This window comes from Drosophila grimshawi, unplaced genomic scaffold (assembly GCF_018153295.1).
Source record: "Drosophila grimshawi isolate 15287-2541.00 unplaced genomic scaffold, ASM1815329v1 contig_848, whole genome shotgun sequence".
In the NCBI taxonomy this organism is placed as follows: domain Eukaryota; kingdom Metazoa; phylum Arthropoda; class Insecta; order Diptera; family Drosophilidae; genus Drosophila; species Drosophila grimshawi.
Genome location: NW_025063692.1, coordinates 18,576,909 through 18,597,049, shown reverse-complemented (window position 1 = coordinate 18,597,049; position 20,141 = coordinate 18,576,909). Strand labels below are relative to the sequence as shown.

Genomic DNA, 20,141 nt, shown 5'->3' with positions numbered 1-20,141 from the left:
ACGTGCGGAACGAGCAATGGACGAGTTCACTAGCACTAATACCATGCGAATGTGTGTGTCGGTGTGTGTGTGTGTGTGTCGGTGTGTGTGTGTGTGTGTCGGTGTGTGTGTGTGTTTCGGTGTGTGTCTAGGTTTCCAGACGCTGCTGCAATAGTAGCAATAACAAATGCAATGATTCCGTTAATTCAGATTCGTTTCAATGCTAGAATGCTACTTGTCTAATTTATACGTCTTTCATAACAAAGAGGTAAACGTATACATATAAATATATATATATATATATATCTAAAAACCTGATCTGTAATATGTTGGCGCAAAAAAAATAAACTTGAGCAATATGACTTAGATGAGACACGTCCAGCAGATAGTTCTGAACATAAGATTATGAACTACATTTGATAACTAATTGAAATGAGAACTTATATTGTATGCCCAATTGGATGCAGTAGTTATCTGCTAGCAGAGTTCTCTAATCTTAAAAGAAAAATAATATATTTGAGAAATGTAAATGAAGTCAAAGTTAATTATTAATATTAATAATTAGGAAGATAAGGCCAATAAGAATTTGGTATGGTAAATCAGATAGTAGACAATGGTTAGAGTGGATAAGAAATACAACATATTAATTCAAATATAGACAACTGCTGACAAACAACCACAAAGTTATAATACAAAACAAATATAGCATTTTTATTCAGCGATTGACCTTGCCTACTTGCATCATTGTTGTCTTCACATTTCATCTATTTGATTCCTTTCATCTTACAACATTTTTTCTTTTAGAAAGAATTGAAAGAAAAATAAACCACTTTTTGTTAGCTCAGTTCAAGTTCAAAGTCATAAAAATAAAAATAAAACTGGCGCAACGATTTGCGTGGTATACGAGAGTCACCTAGAGTCACTCAAGCGATTCAGTCTGGGAGACCTTTCATTTTAGATGAATACATTTTATGCTTATTATTATGACCATTACGAGCTCCGTGGCTTACACAAAGCCAACCAGCCCAACGACGGAGCCTGAACCAATCGAAACGAAATTTGCATATAAACAATTGCAGAGCCAACGCTCAGAGACAAGCGAGCTGCATGCATCGCGATCTTTGCAAGTGGCAATTAAATTGGCGCATTAAGAGCTGTGGGATTGGATTTAAGATTTTTGAGATTTAGGTCTTGGGTCTTGGGTCTTGGGCTGTTGGCGCCTGTGTTTACGTGCAAAAGTGAAATGGCATAACAATGACGGCAAACTGCTAACGCACAACTGTTTTGTCAGTTTTGTAATACATTTTGATCAACATTCAGTGCCAGCTAAAACATCAGCAACATCAGCAACATCAGCAACATTAGCAACAACAACATTAACAACACCATGTCGCGATAACGATAATGGCAATAAAATATTTAAAAAGGGATAAAAGACGTGGAAAGAAATAAAACAAATTGAATAAGAAAAACATCGAATATCACGCGCCCCTTCGCAATCGACAATCGGCAATTGGCTACATTGTTTGAAAGTTTGTGTTTGTGTTTTTATTTGTTTCTTATTATTTTGGCTTGCGCTTTTTATTCATTCACAAATTCGCCTTGATCACATCGATAGGGGAATAAATAGCAATGGAGATGTTGATCAACCAGTGGGTTGCCCTGTTGCCCAATGCTGTACCCCTCCTCTTCCGCCAACATTTACAATCTGAGTAACCATTTGCTAACTCATCATTTAAGCCCACAGTCTGTCGTATCCAATAAGACGTCACTGTCATTATTATTAATACTATTTATTATGCTCTTTTTCATTTGACGCGCACATATGACGAAGATGCGTTGAAAGTCTTTGGGCCTAATAATAATATATCATAATAGGCGGCAATGATAATGCAGCATACCCGCCCATTTGCAGAAGGTTGGCGTGGGGGCTTTGCCCATGTGATTTAAATTTTATGCTTGTCAGCAGCTCTTGAAAACCAGAGGCCAAACACCGACCCTTTGTCACCCTACCCAATATTGTGGATATTATTAATTCAAACCAAAGCTGTTTCTATTTTAGATGTTGTGCTTTATTTATTTTATTTTCTGTAAATTGAAACCGTAACAATAATAATACAAATGATGTAAAACAGATGCCATTGTAGATATGCCCAATCGAAAGCGTATTACTAATAAACATCATTAACTATAATAATAATAATAAATAAAAAATATTTGTATATTGAACAACGGCAGCAATCGGCCTGCATTCGATTCGAACCGAAGGTGAATTCCCCATTATGCTCATATGCATGCATTTGAAAGCTGTGGAACATCTGGAGCGGGCCCTTGGATTTTGCAAGGTCATAAGATAATCGTTATCTATGGATTTGGCAATTGTTAGCAGAGTCAGGCGGGTGTATGCATAGGTATTGAAACAAGGTCAAACGGGTAAATCTTATTAGTTATTAGTGGTTTAACTACATTTCAAAAAACAAATAAAAAACTCAAATAAAAAAAAAACTAAGATCTTCTTGCAAGAAGAACAATCATTTTAAGGAAAACTTTGACAGAGAATACTTTTTAATGAATATAATTTTTGATTCGTTATATGTTTCTATTGTTAAACCGGACATATCTAATGTAAGAAATAAAATGAGTAGCGAACGATAATAAAAAAAAAACAACAAGTTGTAGCTAATTGCACGAATTAAAAATTGAACAAATTTAACGTCGTCAAGTCCACTAAATGCTGAACACTTTGCAAAATAATTAATTCAATTAACTGCAGATGAAATGGGTTTTAAAAAGATAATGGCATAGTTGCGGTACAAACCAGTTTACTTCTGCATTTTTGCATTGCCAATTGGGATGTTGTAACTGCACAGGTTAGATGGAAGCTGATACGTCTGATCTTTGATAGTGAAGATCACTTATGTCATTAGTGGAATGTTTGTACATTATATTATTTGCATATTATTTAAGGAGCAATATGCACGTACAAGAGTACATCTGCTCGTTATACATACAGATGTGTAATATCTATAAATTCAAGTTACTCCTTTTATAGGATTGCCAACTTTTATATAAGTATGAGGTGGTTTTAAGTGCGGCAGCTATTTACTGCCCCAAGTGTACATTCGAAGATATTGCGTTGTTGTGATTACGTGATAATTACACTGAGGGTACCTCGCCCAATCCCTGGCTAGTACACTCTTAATCGTTTTTATTAATAATACCAGAATTTGTTTCATTTCATTCACAAATTGTATTGAGGTGGTTATTGCATTTACGTCCTTCTACGAGAAGCTGTTTTCCTTATGCTTTGCTTATGTTGAAAAGATTTCAGCTCTAACAAAGTAGGAAATGCAACGCATAATATAAATGCAACACTGACGCCACATAAACATATATCTATCCACCTATCTACTTATCATAATCACAGTTCTTTGGTCATGTCTTGCGATGATGAGCGGAAACTGGGCAGAGTAAACATCCTATGTTTAAATATACTATTCACATTTAATTGATGGTAAACAAACCGCAGCAGACAATGCAACAATTAGGCCCTCGGCAGTGGCAGCCAACTTTGTGGCAACTTCATTAACAGCCCAAAATGTGGCGAGGTGGTGCCACAAGTGTTGTTGTTGTCGGCAGCAACGGTTCGGCGCTTCCTACTTGCATAAATTGTACACTTGCGGACTTTCATGCAATATGCAATATGCGATGCAACAAACACACTGCCACACAAATCATAATTTTGCAGCATCTCCTCGCTACGATGCGATTCGGCGTCAACTGCGACTGCGACGTCGACGTTGACTTAGGTGCAGCTTTGCTGACGTCTGCTGCTGCTGGGGCTAATGTAATTGTTTGTTATTGGTAGCTGTTTGGTTTATGGACGCGATTACATCAGCAGCGGCTCATTGACTAAAACGCTAAAGTCGCATCTTTCATTTGGATTGTCGCTTGAATCGGTTGGCTTTAAATAGCACGGACGGGACACTGGAGACGGGACATGGCCTATTATGTGATCAGTGATCACAGCGCAAAATAACAACAACACTTGCTGATCGGTATGACACATGTGACATGTGGCATGTGACATACGTTTAAATGAACATCAAACACAGTTAGTTACTAACCAGTTGGCTTGCAGAAAAAGACAATTTTAAATGTGACTTCTTAAATAAGCATTTTAGGCCGCTTAAGCAATTTCCTCAATGATAAAAAGCGGATTGTGAAGTTGTGAGCATGTTTGCAACAACCGAACGGTTGCATATACGATTCTGTAAAATATTAACAGTTTTATCTGGAGCAGGATCAGTAATCCAAAGCCCCAAGTGTCCGATTCTGTTGATTGGATAAGTATCTCTCAGAATCATCTTCATCTTCATATCTATATTTATAATCGTGTTGCAATATTTGTTCATTTAAAGATGAGCTTTAATTTGTGTGCTTTAATAAATAATACAAACATATATATTTAGATAAAATATTATTACAGTAAAAAAAAAATTTAATTTTATATACGTAAACATATATATATATATACATATGTAGAAATGCAATCGCCAAGTACAAACTAAATTCAAGTGGCTAATTTGGCCAGCTACTGCGGCATCACTTGTTTGTCCAGGGACTTCTTAACGATCCGACTGCGCTGGGGCAATCTTTCCAGTTGGGAGTCGCGCTTGAAGAGCCGCAGGCCGGGCCTGGCATAGGCCAAGGTGTGGCGTTGCAGTGGTCGGTGCTGGTGCTCCTTGTACAGGCGCAACACCTCCCAGCTGGGTATGTACGATTCCAGCAGCGATTTAGAGTCACGTCCGGCAAACAGATCCGGCGTGAAGTCCGGCTGTGATGGCCGGAACGGCTTCGAATAGCTGGTGGCGTAACGACCAGACGCCGGTCGTCTTGTCGTAATGCTAACAAAGCTGGGCGGGTAGGGCAGCGGAATGCGAGTGGCAGTCGCATAGTTGCGTTGTGCCAGTGGCGCGTAGGCAAACTGCTTGGACTGTTGCAGCAGCAATGGAGGCAGGGCCACTTGTGTGGCAAACGGCTGATGCGGCGGCTGCCTCTGCTGTAGGAAGGCGTACGCTGGTCGCTGGGGGCGGGGCACTGGTCTTGGTATGGGACGTGGCAGGAACTGTGGTGCTGTGGGAGCAATCAGCTCATTGCCGCTTAGATATTGCACACCATTAAGCTGAAGCTGCAGGTCCAGATCAAAGGGCACAATGGGTTGAAGTAGTCGCGTTCGCGTCTTTGTTGCTGCTGATGTTGCTGCTGCTGCGGTCGTAGCAATTGTTGCTTGCGTTGGTGAGCTGAGACCAATAGACAGAGAAAGAGACGTTAATAGAGTGGGAGATACAGAGCGAGAGAGAGAGAGCGAGAGAGAGAGAGAGAGAGGGAGAGAGAGAGGGAGAGAGAGAAAGTGAGGGAGCTCTTAACAGAGTGAACAGAATGAAAGACGTGACTTAACGAGCTGCTCTTATCTAATCTCTGCTATTTATTATGGCAATCACTGCTGCCATTTGTCGGAAGCCAACGGCGGCAACAGTCGTGAGTGAAACTGGAGTTTATTTCAACATCCACCCCCACCAGTACTTTAACCATCTAACTATCTATATATCTATCAATCTATAGTGTGGAATTAGATGTAGGCTAATACCGGCATTTGTCTAAATGTATCTTTAGGGACATCTGATTACGCTCGTAATTTCCACACTCATTTACAGCCACAATTGCCAATTCAATTGACATATGCTTGCCACACGGCAATTTGTAGCAAACCACAATTCAAACGCCAGACAGCAACACCGCAAAGTGTCCGTCCATTGGCCACTTGTGTTTCTTGTTCCGGTTTTTTTTCTACACTCTTTCTTGGTCAAGTTTCAATTATAATTATGTTGGTAATGGAGCCTATGAAGCTGAAGGTCTCATTCAACTCCGAACTTCGTGCATAAGGAAAAGTATGTTATTAGAAAGTTCACATTAGTTATATGTCCAAATTTGGCGTGTTCCACAGATTTTGTATAAATCCACTTAATAGAATTGTATGTCTGTGTTCGCATAAACATTAAGGATTCTTGAAGAGATATCTAAATAAGTTGACAGTACATTAAAAAAAGAAACTGTTCACAATTGTAGAATTGTGAAATGTGATGTGTCACCAAGCTTGAAGTTGTTCATTTAAAAAGGCTTCGAATCGAAAAGCTTGAGATAATTTATAATTTTAATTTTAGCACTTACAATTTAAGCTTGTATGGAAATAACCGTGGATTTGTTTTTATTTTGTTTTTGTGTTCTTAAGAACAATTATGTGAAACCTGTTTTCTTTTCCAAGGGAAGTTAGATAACTCAAATTTGCTGCTAACATTTTAAAGTTGTTTTCTATCCAAATTATGTATTCACATTCATGTAATTAAAAAACAAAAACCAATTAAGCGATTATATTGTGATTAGGGGAACATTTCTAGACTTATAGAGAAACGAATGCCGTTTCAAAATACATTTCGCTTTAATAATAATAATACAATAAAAGTAATTTCAAGAATTCGATGTACTTTTTAAATCAACTCGTTCTTTCAAAGGCACATCTAAGAACTTGTTTTTTTTTTTCAAATATTAGAAATTGACATCTATAAGTCAATCCAGTATTAAATCGTATATCGAGCACTTTTCTGTTGCTTTTATTTATGTCTACGATATGACTACATATACAAGTTTATACTTTGGGAGAGGTTATTTAATTTCCCTTAGTTTCATATCAAATAAGCACAGGTTTCATACAGAAAATGAAAATGATATTATCAGAAAAATGTACGATGTACTCGTACGAATTATTATTGATTTGAAATATAAACTCATGAAAACCATCGGTATTACTCATTGAAGAAGCTTATGTCTTGCGTTGAAGACAAAGTTACCAAAGCTTTGTAGTGTTAATGTCCAAGCTAAACTTTAATTGAAAGTTGCATAGCTTTGTGTCAATGCTAAAAGCTCTAAAAGCGCGGAAAGCTCGTGCAAAAGCTTCATGCATACTTACACATTGGGGCCGCGAAGTAGCAGAAGACCGCCTGGCAGATGGGTGGGCAGCGCATAGCCAGCGCTAAGCTGCTGATGCTGCTGATGCAGCTGGCGCAGTTGCTCCACTTGCTCCAGCTGGGCGGCATCGTGCACGTAGCTAGGTGGCACGCTAGCGGCAACGCTCGGATGCCACGCGTAACGCGTTGGAAGCAGCGGTGGACGATTGAGATCATAGCGATGCTCATGCTCTTTGTCATGCTCACGCTCCAGGTCTTCGAGACTCAGCTGAATTGGTGTGTTGTCATCGTCAAATCCATGCGTAGGCGTCAACACCGCTCTGATCGCTGGCAGCACGGCCACCAGTGTCCAGAGAAGAGGGAGTTGCTGCTATAAAAATAAAAGATGAAAGGATGGAATAAAAGTGGAATATGCTGGCTTTAGAAGGTTATTATTCAGCAAGAGGTGCAAGTTATTACGTTGCTCGTTATATCATAGTTAAAATTTTAGCTGCATCGTTGGCTTTGGCGGTGAAAGGCTGTTTTCTATTCGTTTAGTTTTTTTTTTTTTTTGCCTTTCGCTGACACGCCCACATGCGGCCAAGTGATGCGTTTAATTGAGTTTTTATATGGCTGACAACTAAATGTGCTGCTTGACGATGGACAATATCAATGCTGAAATCGAGAAATTTTCGCTTATCGCTTGACTGGCATCCAGAGCTGAGCAGACAAGACAAAATCCAATCCTATCAGATCAGAGAGGAACGAAACAATTCCCTCGCTTAGTGGGAGATTTTCCAGCTGGCCAATACGGCACAAGGCCAGCCCGAAGCTCTGATAAGCCGGTGCACCTTTCTAAAAATCTTGACCAAAACTAACGGCTATTTGTCACGGCATACACGCACAAATTCCAAGACGATTCCGATTGCAACATCCCCAACATTCAACACAAAACATTCGGTTAGCCGAAATCAACATTCAGCGGACTCGATTTGTAGCGAACACTGCACTCGTCTCAGTGCACACTGGTCCAGAAGCAATTTTTTTCCAAATTTTTTTGGGAGTAATTTAATATTTTAATCAACTATTTGGAAAATCATTGCACAAGAATAACAAATTCCTAAAAATTATAAGTTTGTTCGGCTTAATTGTGTGGTTAAAGAGACAGGAAACTTTGTGCTTGTTAAAATATATGTGGCTTTCGATTAAAACCAGAATGCTAATTATGTAAACTAATTGAAAAGATATGTCGAATATAAGTACTGAACATGGTGATCAAGCAAAAGAAATTGTAATAAGCAAAAGAAATTGTTATAATATTAATTTTTTCATATATAGGCGGTTAGGATGGGCATTAGTGTAAAAGATTGTATAATTATTATATAGATGATGGCTTTCAAAAATGCCGTATTACAATTGAGTAACTAAAATTTTCGAATGTATTACAAGTAAAAAATAGAAGATCTGGCCCAATGTGCGGTAGCCAAATATTGCATTTTGTGCAATTTTCAATGATGTGAAAAAAAAAACTTCAAAAAACTAGTTGCAATTTTGGCCACATTGTCGCACACAATGTGAAGCAGCATTCACTGCGGCAGCATCAGCGTAATCATCATCATGGATGCGTGCGCCACATTGGAGCTACTCTCTAATTATTTTGGCCGAGGCAGCTGGTAATGATCGGCTTGGCCACACGTTTGACGCTCAGATGCAAATGCAGCTTGATTAATGACAGAGTGGACAATGAACTGATTGACTGGCAATTGCCATCGTTATAATTTGCTTGAATAATTTGAGTGGTTTAGTATTTATCCCTGAAGAAAAAACAAAAACAAAACAAAAGACCTAAGACACATACTCGCGAATGACAAGAACTAGCAATGCTAGTAGGGTCATGCCAATCAATCATGTCTGTCACAATCTGCCTAATGGGCGGTCTAAGAACATGTACTATGGCTAATCGATGCAGTTGCTGAAGTTACAGGGAAATGGGTGGAAATTCCATTAAGCTAACGTTCATATAACTAGATATATATATATATATTGTAGGTTCCGGGTTTGAGTTTCAAGCTTTGGATGCTATAATGTCAAAGACAAAGACTACTGGTCGATAATTAGTAACCAAATGATCACAATAATACAAATATTGAATCTTATTTTAAGACAAAAATATAAATCGATTTCAAAAGAGGGTTTTACAACTTGACGCAAAGGCTTTGGTATTAGAACGGATGCTGCCTTATTGAGTTCACCTGCTGATAAAAATGTTCAAACTAAAACCCTTTAAAAAAATAATTGATTAAGTGAAAGTGATATGTTTTTTTAATGTCCAAATTTTTTGCTAATTAATGTGACCTTTACTAAGGAAAGATTACTTCATTCAAATTAATTGGAATTATGTTATCTCATAATAGTTAATATGACCGGCATACAGTCAAAATTGTCATTGGCCCAAATAAACTCTCAGCTGAACATCTGAATACCAATGAATATAGTAATAATTAGTTAGTTATTGCCTTGTTATAACATGCATAATTACTCTCCAAAAGTATTAGTTATTTGCCCATTTGTATTTAACAGCTTAATTGTTTATTTCATTAATATATAGTTTGAGTTGATGGAAGTTTAATGGTTTCTGGCCTTTACACACCATTTCTTTACAAATGTCACTGTAATGTACTGAAATCCGTGTTAAGTTGCGACTTGCTTAACACTAATTACACCGCTGTTTAAATTTAGTAGCACTTGAGCATTCACTTTGGTAATATTTTCGGGCGGATGTTCCTTAACAACGAATACCAATATTCACAAAGTAACCACAAAAAAATTACAACAAAAAGGCTCAAAGTGGCCAAGAGTCAACGAGGAAAAAAATTTAAAATTAAAACATAAACATAAACGAAAACGAAACCAAAAACCGAAACTTAAACTTAAACTGAAACCGAACAACGAAGCAATTGCGACTGCGACAGAGCGAAGCGTTAACGGTGTGTTTTATACCAAGAGGCCAACTTGGCCAACAGCGACGGCTGTGCAGTTCTGCAGGCCATAGCCAAAGTCCAACAAGTGGACGCATTGTGGCTAGTTGGCCAAGACAGAGAGAGGTAGACACAAAAAAAAAGAGAGGGAGAGAGAGAGGGAGAGAGAGAAGGAGAGAGAGGGAAATAGTTAAATAGAGAGAAGTATGATGTGTGCTGTCTGGCAATGCAGGTGAGAGAGATGTCTGAGAGGCGGCTGAGAGGCGTTGAAGGATTGCATCGAACTGAAAAATTGAACTGAAACCGAGACAAGCCCAAAAATGCGAAACAAAAGAAGCTGAAAGCGCCAAGTGCGCACAATTAATTGAAATGGAAAGTGCGGATAAGCAGCAATAGCTTAGAAATTAAAAATTAAAATCATTTCAAATTCAAATACCACCGCCCCAAAAGCAACAACATAAATATGCAAAGTCAAGTCATCAAAGCTAATTTACGCATTTAAAAGTGTTATAACAGCTATAGAAACATGCAAAACAGCCATGGGCGGTCACAATCATCGCCTTCCCCCAACTTGCCACATTCACTTCACAAGCGACAAGGCATCCAGAGCATCTCCAACATGAACATTAATTGAACTACATTCAAATATCTTTGTATGTATTTATATTTGGTGCTCTGCTCTCGGAGCCAGCGCTAACCGCTCACTTCCGCCCCACTCGGACCAAGTGGGCCTAATCAGGCCCATCCATATCCCGCGTAGAGCACGAAATTTTATTGTGCCTCACAAGACGCACAGGCAGGGACAGAGGCAGGGGCAGGGCAAAGGCAAAGGCAGAGGCAGAGGCAGGGGCAGGGGTAGGGGCAGACACACAGCGCTAAGCACGCTACGGGGCGTCGTTATCGCCATTAGAGCTGGAAAGTAAATTGTGGCAATACAGTACTTCGCTGTGGCATGTAAATCCCATCGATTGTATGCCTCACTTTGGGTATATCACAAATTGCTGTCAGTTTAGAATTAGCTCAGATGACTATTAATGAAAACTGCGCCTAAAAATGTGTAAAATTTGTTCAGATATATGTGTATATATGCTTTAAGAAAACAAACAAGTACTTTGAGTATTAATAATATCAATAACAAGCGAGTATCTATATAAATGATTTCTTATACTTTTAAGTAGATAGCAAGTGCAACTTATATAAAATAAAAACAACATTAATAATAATAATTCATTTTGATAACATACAAAACGCTTGAATATTAAGCAATTTTCGGAAGGGTATTTGAGGTGCACTTAACAAATTGGTAAAATGCCGGTCGGCAATTGCTCCACATAATGCCGCAAGTGAAAGAAGCTTTTTCGATCACTGTAATTGAGCAAAAGATGGAGTGGTAATGAAAGTCCCAAATGGATTTGTCAAAACGCGACAATTAGACAGATGACTACAAGTGTGGCTTGACTCGATTCGAGTTGAATCGACGCTGGTGCGCTTTAGTTGGGGCACTTGGCTGATAGGCGAACATGCTGACTGACTGACTGACGCAACTTCAAGGTTGACAACGTAATGGGCGCTGACACATGTGTGTGAACAAGTGCAGGTCTTAGCCATGTTAGTTATTTGACTGTTCCGGACGGGCGTGAAATTGTTGTTGACTTTCACTCGAAAAGAGGCCCATAACAATGGAAATTCATTCTGTGCGCTGCGACTGCTATCTCAAGACGACCTTGTTGCTGGTTTGTTGTTAGTTTATTTGCTTATCTCTTTTCATTTCTTGACCAGGCTTACGGTTATGTAATATAGGTTTTCGCGATTTGTGTGCGTTTACTGGAAAGTGATGGTCTAACAAATTTCTCCACTGATTCCTAGTTTAATTTTAATCAAGTGCTTTATTTACCTTACAAACATGACAATAACACAGCTTAAGAACTATAAAAAAAAATTTAAAAAAAAACAAAGACAAAAAAACATATGACTTAAGCCGCGAACTTGGCCGCAAAGTGATTTCGGCCTTAATACTAAGGCCTGGCTCTAATATACAGCTGCGTGTGCGGATGCGAGGCTGATCCCGCTGCCGAGACATCACCTGTCACTGACGGCAAGTACTCATTGAGATTTAGGCTGAAGGCAGCCGGAAAGCTTTTGTCCTTGGCCTCGCGATTGATGCGATAGCTGCTGCGATAGGCTGCAACCGGAGGGATGGCACTGGCGTAGCCCTGCAGGCCGGCAGCTGAGTAATGTATGCCTGTCATGCCCGTATTGGCGGGCAGGGCGCTCAGTTGAACTCCGCGTGCCCCATAATCGGGTACGGTGGCAATGTTGGGTGTTATGGAGGGTGACTGATTGGCCGGAGTGCCTCCAGAGGCAGCTGCTTGTAAGAAGGGACTGATGGGCACGATGATGGGGCGCGTTGGTATTAGCTGTAGATACTGAACAGTTCCACTGCCATCCTCCAGCGTTTGAGCCGGCAGATACTGCATCAGCATTGGAGTGCTGGGCAGGCTGCTAATGCTGCTGGTCTCCCCAAGAGTGGCGCTTTGCATGGGTGTAAAGTTGGTCTCCATTTCGGGCAGCTTATAGGATGGCTTGAAGCCCGCTTCAGCTGCCGGCTGCATCTGAGCTTGAACCGTGCCAAGGTTATCGTAGCTGCTGGCAAAGGCGCTTAACGAATTGAGATGCGCCTCCTGGCCATTGGGATTGGTCTTGTGTAGTTGCTGTTGCGTCTGGACGCTGTTGGGTGATTTCGAAGTTTTGTTGGGTATCTCCGGACTGGAGACTGGTGTGGCATGCAGCAATGGCAGCACAAGCAGCTGCCCGAGCAACATCACACAAAAGAGATGGTCGTGGCAAAGCATCTAAAATATAGGATTCAGAGTAAGCGGATGTATTTGCAGTACTAATTAATTTTAAAGAGATTACGTGAAAGCTGTGCCAAACTAATGCCCGACTGCAAACAAATTTAAATAAACCCACAAAAATAACTTAAGTATATATAATAAATTAAATAATTATAATATTAGTTACGTTCAAGCTAAGATTTGTTATACTTATCTCAAATCTATTTTTAAATTGACAACATTAAAAAATAAGTAGATAAATATTTCAGTTCGTTTTTTTTCTTTTTATCATTTACATAAGTTCCTCGCTGGCCGGGGAAAACTTATTCAAGAGATATATTTTATATTTTTAATTTGTTTGATTTCATATTTTTAAAATGCTACAACTATTTGACCATAAGCCGTGAACATAAGAAAACTAAATAAATTGTAATTGAATTATTACCTTCTTCAAATAGCACCTTTAATCAGTGTATTTAAAAGATAATATTTACATACTCTTGTTTTTAACTTTTTGGGCTCCCTTGCAACGCCAAGTGGGTTGTTCTCCAATTGGCTAATTGCCATGGATCACAGGTGACACATGCATAAGCAGCTTAGCAACGCTCCACGAATGGGCAAGAGTCTTATTTAAAGTTCACTTTCACTAACTGCGTATTACGTTGCTTTTGTTAGCAAATTTGTATATTTTTCATATGTAGTCTTATAACAATTATGATTATATATAAGCGCTAATATTTGTTTAAAACAATAACAAATTAAAGTAACGAAAACATAAAAAAAAAAACAAATGGAAAAAAAGAAAATACACAACTAAATGCTTCACCTCTGCTACGATTTATAGTTTGCTTTGGTTTTGGTGCGAATACGGTTTGCGCGCGTTTGTTTATAACTAATTTGTTGTTGTTGCTGCTGCTGATGATGTTGGCAAAACACTTGCACTTTTTTGCAGTCTCAGACTGTCAAGCGACGCGGTTTGATTAACGTCACTGACGACAGTGGAGAGTCTTATATACCAAGCAGGCAGGCAAAGCAGGCAAAGCAGGCAGCCAGGCTGGCTGCCAGCTCGACAGGTAGACAAACAACAAGTAGGAGAGCTGTAGCCGGTAATTTTCCTCAATTGCCATCAAAAGTAGTTAGAGCGTAGCATGCCACAAGCGGCAGCCAAAAGCAGTTCGCTACTTACAACTGTTTAACAAATGCCTTTGCGTGTCTTCATTTCTGGCCAAATCACAAAAATGCATTATTATATTTTTTTATATTGTTGCATGTTGTCGTGCCTCATCATTCAGTGCTGCTCATGTCTCAAGTTCAAGTTTAACATGACAGCAACACTTTTCACATTTTTATACCCTAGCTTAACATTCTTGGGACTGATTTCTAAGATATGTAACAAAATATAATCACAGGCATTGATATAAATATATACCTTTAATTAAAAAAAAATTGCTGAAATATTAAATTATACAAATGCAATTTTTTGCAATCACTTCAAGATTAATAAAGAGTATGGTGAAGTGCAGTAGACCCAGCAACCGCATTCTGTCTTTTTGGTTTTTGGTTCCGTCTTCCGAAACGCGACGAGAGGAGCTGTGCCCCAGCCCACAATTAGGCGCTCACAGCGGATGTCTTCCGCATTGCCACATGGCCATGATACGGCCAAACGGGTTTCTTTGTAACTGCATCGGTGCACAAATTGGCTTAAAGCTTTAAAGAAATGCTTTCCGAATGTTTTGCTCGATCGTCGGGAAATCAATCCAAGGTCGTCATAAAATTGCTTTAATGATGGCATCGCTTTTAGAGTGTCTTTTAAAGTAAGCAAGAAACATTAACTTACAACTAGCTGTCAATTAGAATTTCCATTATATAAAATGTATATATTTGTTTTTATAATTTTCTTCAAAATTTGCCACAGCGACCAAAATGAGACTCCAGCTGAAAGCTTCATGGTTAATGAGATTCATTTGTCATAAAATTTCATTTCAGTTTGGATGAGTGTTCAAATCATTTTTAATAATATTTAGGCCATAAATAAAATTGGCATTTAGTATCGTGGAAGCGTTGCTCAGCTGGCAAAACTCTGCTCACACTCCTCTGAATTTTGCACTTTAGTCGACTGGAGATCCATTGGGCCGAAAACAAAATGGTAAATAGTTTGTCTAACTAAATGTGAGACTTTGTGCTGCCAATTGGAATAGTCCAGACGCATCTTGCTGGTCAATGCAGTCGCCCAGAGCGTAAGCCAGAGCAGACAGCCCCCAATTATGCTGGTGGTCACGCCAAGCAGCCAATATTCCCAGGAATCAAAGGTGCACTTCTCTGTGACCAGAAGCCCGAGAATGCCAACAATGGCACAGTGGCACACTGATTCGATGCGACACCAAAACTTGCTCAGCATTACGTCCAGCGTCAAGCAGCATATGGCCGTCTCCATGATCAGGCGACATAGTGCAGAACAGTTGCGGCACCACTGTGGAAATATATGCACACTGTGTAGGACGGCCCCAATGCAAGCGATGAACAGCCAGCTGCCCAGTAGGGGGGCCGGCGAGCAGCGGGCCTTAACAAAGTAGTACGAGATGCCCATTACTGAGTGCAGCAATATGGCCAAGCCGAGTGCTGCAAATGAGAGTCGCTCCATCATCGAATCTTAGTTTCTATGTGTAACTGCTGTGTGTACCATTTGTTAAACGTCCACCTTTGACTCCGCCTCTATGCAAGGAGTGAGCATTAGTTTTGAGTTTTGAAAAAAATTAAAGAAAAAAGAAAAACGAATTTATTTACAATGCGTAAGCATTTACAATTTGAACTGGCTATAAAGTCAAGGCATTGCCGACTTTGGTAAGTCGACGGTTAACTTTCATTTTTAATTGCGACACAGCTTTCAGAGCTTTGTGTTTAATTTAAGTTGAAGCACAATCGCATTTTGTATTAAAGCTTGTATTTAGTTCATTGCATATTTTGCGGTGTTTCAACTGTTCATTGAACTGTCTCTTAACAAAGCTGACGACAACTTTAAAATGTTACCAAAATGTTGATAATGGTATTTCGCTTAATGAAAAATATGCCAAATTCAGTCATCACAATGAGATTTTTCAAATTAGCAGACTTGAATGTTTTTCTTGCAATCTATTTACAGCACATTTCAACACATTGCAACAATTTGATTGAGATGCCTAAAATAGACTTATTTTAGCCGCTTTTAAATCTAGTTTTGACTTACCCCTTACTATAATTGACTGACTTGAAACTTCAACTATAGCACCTGCTTGAAAGTAAGTCATAAATAAATCCTGTCTTGATGCGGGAAACCGTTGGTCAAATTAAATTTCGTTGTTATACTCTTAAGATGCCTCCCCAACATTTATGTTCGTCCAGCAGCAACAGCCAAGTAATTCGTCGAGATGCTTTGTGCTCATCCAGTTAAGTGTCCGTCTCTCCGCTAGTCTGGCTGACTGTCTGAATGCCCGTCCGCCTGTTTGTTGGCTGGGAACGGGTTAGCGTTGGCGTAGATGTTGGCTTTAGTTCGTTGGGCTTCCTTTATGTCAACTGAATTTCTCGATGCTGTTGCTTGTTGTGCGCTCTTTCACTGGCTTAAACCACTTAATGGGATTTTTTTTTGCGCTACGGATTTGGCTGCTTTGGGGTGGAGGATTGGAGATGCTATTCACGCACAGTTTTCTTGCAGCTTCTATTCACAAAGACTTGCAATTCATCAAATCTCGTTAGCTTCGGCTTTTATAGAATATCTGCAGTTGCTTTTGCTATTATTTTCGAGTTTTTACTTCTTTGGCTTGCATTGCACTCAAGCGAAAGGGCGTCACGCCCATCAGGAGTGGGGCGTGTCTATGGCTGTTTTGGGCTACGGATGCACAGTTTTCCAGCAACTACTCCAAGTGTCTCGACTTCTTTTTAAAGCCATCAGGCAGCCTTAAAGTTGCTCCGTTTGCTTTAAAATTAAAACTAAAGCTCCATGAATGGCACAATCTTCAAAGCTTACTGCTAACGGCCAAATGAAATGTACTTCGAAATATGTTCTTCGCATTGCCAATATAGAGAATATTCCCTTTGTAATATTATTGTTTTTGTTTTTTTCTTTTTCTTTGTGGCCAATTTGAACAAAGCCTGTACAAGTGATAAATGCTTCCATTAGGCAAATGTTGTTTAATCTGCATTCGCATGCAAATATGAACAGATAGTAATCCTATCCACATATTACGTCATTGAACTTAATCTTAAATTGTTGTCGCACATGATTTAACGTTACAATTCCATTGTGACAAAAATGTACTGCAGCGCTTTTATTCAATTTTATTCGTATAATTGAATTTGAATGCCCTGAACGGTATGCAACTGGTCGGGTGAAGATAAATTCAAAAAATGCGATATTTGTCACTTTAGCTTTAGTTTGCACAAGCCAAGTATGGAACTTCATCAAAATGCCATTTACTTGAATTTTCCACATACAAATACAAACAAAGAAAATGTCTCTGGGCGGATTCTGGTGATGCATGAAGTCATAATTTAAAATAACACGCAAAAAATTAAACATCAATTAAAACTTTAAGCTGATTGAAATGTTACAAAAACAACGCATATAAAATCGAAAAGGTCACACATTGGTTATACCAGCCAAATTAATTGTTGCCAACTTAACAAATATCAATCTATCTTTCTTTGTGTCTGAAAGGTTGAATATGCTGTAGTTGTCATACATATGTACATATGTACATATATCGATCGTAAATCCATGTTATCATGCTTATAATCATTATCATTCACGTGTTCGTTAAGCAAGCGCTTTTAGTACCGTTCAACTGATACCAGATGGCCGCCAGTCATTTCGGTAAAGGGTAAACATTGTGCACCCCAAATGCATTCAATTAACAATTTTCGGGCTGCGCGTGGTGGAAAACTTTGCCGCATTGCGTGCATGGCGTTTTGTGGCAGGCTTTTAATCAAAAACTTGCAATCAAAGTGCCAGACAAGTTTGTGGAGAAGTTTACCACAGAGCTGGCAAAACTTCTCAAATTGTGACGTCTACAAAAGTCAAATCGTGCTGCGACTCTCACATGCTGGCAGCAATCAGTCTGACTCTAACCAGAAATAAGTTGGGTTTCTTATATGTAAGGATAGTGAATACACGATACTCTTGTAGAATTTGTTGAGTGAAATATTGAAAGCGCCCAATTTACCTATCGTTGAAGAATTTCATTATAATTCTCATAATAATTTTAAGAGAACTAAGGTGCGACTCTCACAAGCCAGCGGCTTATAGAAAACCTAATTGTTGCATTCCTAAAATATTCCCACGATTGTTGTAGGTGAGAGCACAACTGGTCTCTAAGTTACTTAACTATTTCAATAGGCACAGAAATGATTTTTTTTTAGCATGTTCAACGCCACTTGATAATAATCTGTAGTATCCATAGCAAAGTGTATAAGCAGAAGAAGCCCAAGTCAATGCTGTGAGCTGAATGCAGTAAATTGCCATGCAGCGAATTCAAAGTGTGCCACAGTCCCAACCTCTGACTACCATTCACGCCCGCATACTGCAAAGTTGGCCCGTGCTCTTGGTCAGAATCAGAATCCGAATCATAGTGAGGATGAAAGCGAAGTGCCGAAGTGGCAGCGCCGCCCACTGTTTACCTCTAACGCAGTTGCCAGCAATGTCCGTGCCATTTAGCAAAAGTAATTAAGCGTCGATGCGTTTCATTTGTGTTACTTTTCTGGGTAATTAAGGCAAAAAGTTTGCAGTTTTGCAGTGCGGCGTAAAATTTTCATAGTTAATTGTAGACCAGTCTTGAAGGCGTCACCGTATAGACCGGATAGCTAGCAGCTACCAGCTCTTAACTCCCAGTTCCCAGTTCCCAGTTCCCAGCTCCCAGCTCCCAACTTTTCCCATTGGTTTGGGTGTAGGCAGGCCAATGGTCGCGTCAATCGTCTGGGCATAAAAGTTTATCCACTCACTGGCAAGTTGAAAATGTTCCGTGTTGTTTCATATACTTTGCATGGCTCTAAAATCGATTAAGGCTGTTGCCAATGGAGCTGCAGCTCATCATTATCATCATCATAATCAGCAGCAACAACCACTGTCTGCCTAGGGACTCCACTTTAAACATAAATTCATTATCTTTATGCTTATTTAAATTTTAACAACAATATTTCAACACGATTTTTTTTTACCAGTAATATACCAACCCAATTTGACGGCTCTAACTCAAAAACTACGGAAGAGTTGCGGAGCGAGGTGGCAACGCCAGCAACCCATCAACCACATTTGAAGACTGTGGCCTTAAATTGTGGGAGATATGTGTCTTTATCGATTTGCGATTATCAATTTTATCGTTACTAGTAATCGTAGTACTTTGTCTGACGCAGGCACAGACCAATATATGTTCCAAGTTTCAAGGTTTTAGCTTTAGTGAAAAAAAAAGTTACGTTCATACAGACGGACATACGGACAGACGGACAGACATCATGACGAACATTACAAATAACCAAAATACTATGATAACCTTTTTTCCCCCTTTTCAATTAGTTCAGGGTATAAAATTGACATAATACTTATGAGTATTTATTGGTTTGATAAACTGAATTATCTTTTTTGAAAACTTAGTTATTTGTGGCATTTGCTCATTCATTCGATCTTAAGATAAGTCGTAATCGATTGGTAAACATACGTATCAATTCTTACTAAATTCTTAGTAGACTTTTTCCATTCAGCTACTAATGAATCATGTCACATACAATCTACACATTTAAGTACCCTATAGAATGTCTATGGAAAAGTCAACGATTGTTTCACATCGGTTTTTGCAACATTTTCAAAGCACTTAAGCATTTTTCAGTGCACTTATGCGATTACCGCATCTTTAAAAAGTAATAAGTTGTTCGCGTTTGCTATCCATATCATGATAATACATAGCTATGGCAGCCGCAGGCAGCAACATCATCATCAGCAACAGCCGTGGCAGCAGCAGCAATTTACCAAGTGAATGTACTCACCTTACTCACCCTCTTAACCGTCCCCAGTCCGTTCGCAGGGGCATCGCAATGTGCAAAAAATGTTTCTCATTAAAAAGTTGTTTCACAATTTTATTATCCTCTCGCCGGCGCTGACGCGGACGCGTCCTGCAGGTGTGCGCTCATTGTCACAAGTCCTGCTGGAAATGTCAATAAAGCAAACTTCGGACCTCACAAAAACGTTAAGCCCACCCAAGCGACCTCCCTCAGCAGCAAGAGCAGCAGCAGCAGCAACAGCAGCAGCAACAACAACAAATTATTTTTAAATTACTTGCAAAAATAGCGTAGCGCAAAGTTATAAAAGCGCCAAAAATAAAACA

General features: G+C 39.3%; 3 protein-coding genes across 4 annotated transcripts; all 3 read right to left on the bottom strand.

The window, feature by feature from the left end:
- Nucleotides 1-4,573: 4,573 nt before the first annotated feature.
- LOC6565477 lies at nt 4,574-8,892 on the bottom strand. The gene is made up of 3 exons (XM_001991523.1): nt 8,842-8,892; nt 7,007-7,374; nt 4,574-5,282 (listed from the first exon to the last, which is right to left on the bottom strand). Exons 1-3 carry the CDS (start codon nt 8,890-8,892, stop codon nt 4,574-4,576), a joined length of 1,128 nt encoding a protein of 375 aa, XP_001991559.1.
- A 3,054-nt stretch (nt 8,893-11,946) lies between these two features.
- On the bottom strand, nt 11,947-12,813 carry LOC6565478. The gene has a single exon (XM_001991524.2). The coding sequence runs from the start codon at nt 12,811-12,813 to the stop codon at nt 11,977-11,979; it is 837 nt and encodes a 278-aa protein (XP_001991560.1). The 3' UTR covers nt 11,947-11,976.
- Nucleotides 12,814-14,253: 1,440 nt separating this feature from the next.
- On the bottom strand, nt 14,254-16,640 carry LOC6565479. Of its 2 annotated transcripts, XM_001991525.3 has the most exons (3): nt 16,019-16,640; nt 14,633-15,507; nt 14,254-14,572 (listed from the first exon to the last, which is right to left on the bottom strand). In XM_001991525.3, exon 2 carries the CDS (start codon nt 15,437-15,439, stop codon nt 14,861-14,863), a length of 579 nt encoding a protein of 192 aa, XP_001991561.2. In that variant the 5' UTR covers nt 15,440-15,507; nt 16,019-16,640; the 3' UTR covers nt 14,254-14,572; nt 14,633-14,860. The 2 variants fall into 2 exon arrangements, with proteins under 2 accessions (XP_001991561.2, XP_032594286.1); XM_032738395.2 differs by lacking the exon at nt 16,019-16,640 and having other exon boundaries at nt 14,633-15,571.
- Between the last annotated feature and the right edge of the window lie 3,501 nt (nt 16,641-20,141).

Excerpts from the sequence above, each read along its gene's own strand:
- LOC6565477 (XM_001991523.1), bottom strand. The coding sequence starts at position 8,892 with ATGATTGATTGGCATGACCCTACTAGCATTGCTAGTTCTTGTCATTCG. Across the intron at positions 7,375-8,841 it reads CTAGTTCTTGTCATTCGCGA|CAGCAACTCCCTCTTCTCTG; the intron begins GTATGTGTCTTA and ends TTATTTTTATAG. Across the intron at positions 5,283-7,006 it reads CTACTTCGCGGCCCCAATGT|CTCACCAACGCAAGCAACAA; the intron begins GTAAGTATGCAT and ends TATTGGTCTCAG.
- LOC6565478 (XM_001991524.2), bottom strand. The coding sequence starts at position 12,813 with ATGCTTTGCCACGACCATCTCTTTTGTGTGATGTTGCTCGGGCAGCTG.
- LOC6565479 (XM_001991525.3), bottom strand. The coding sequence starts at position 15,439 with ATGATGGAGCGACTCTCATTTGCAGCACTCGGCTTGGCCATATTGCTG.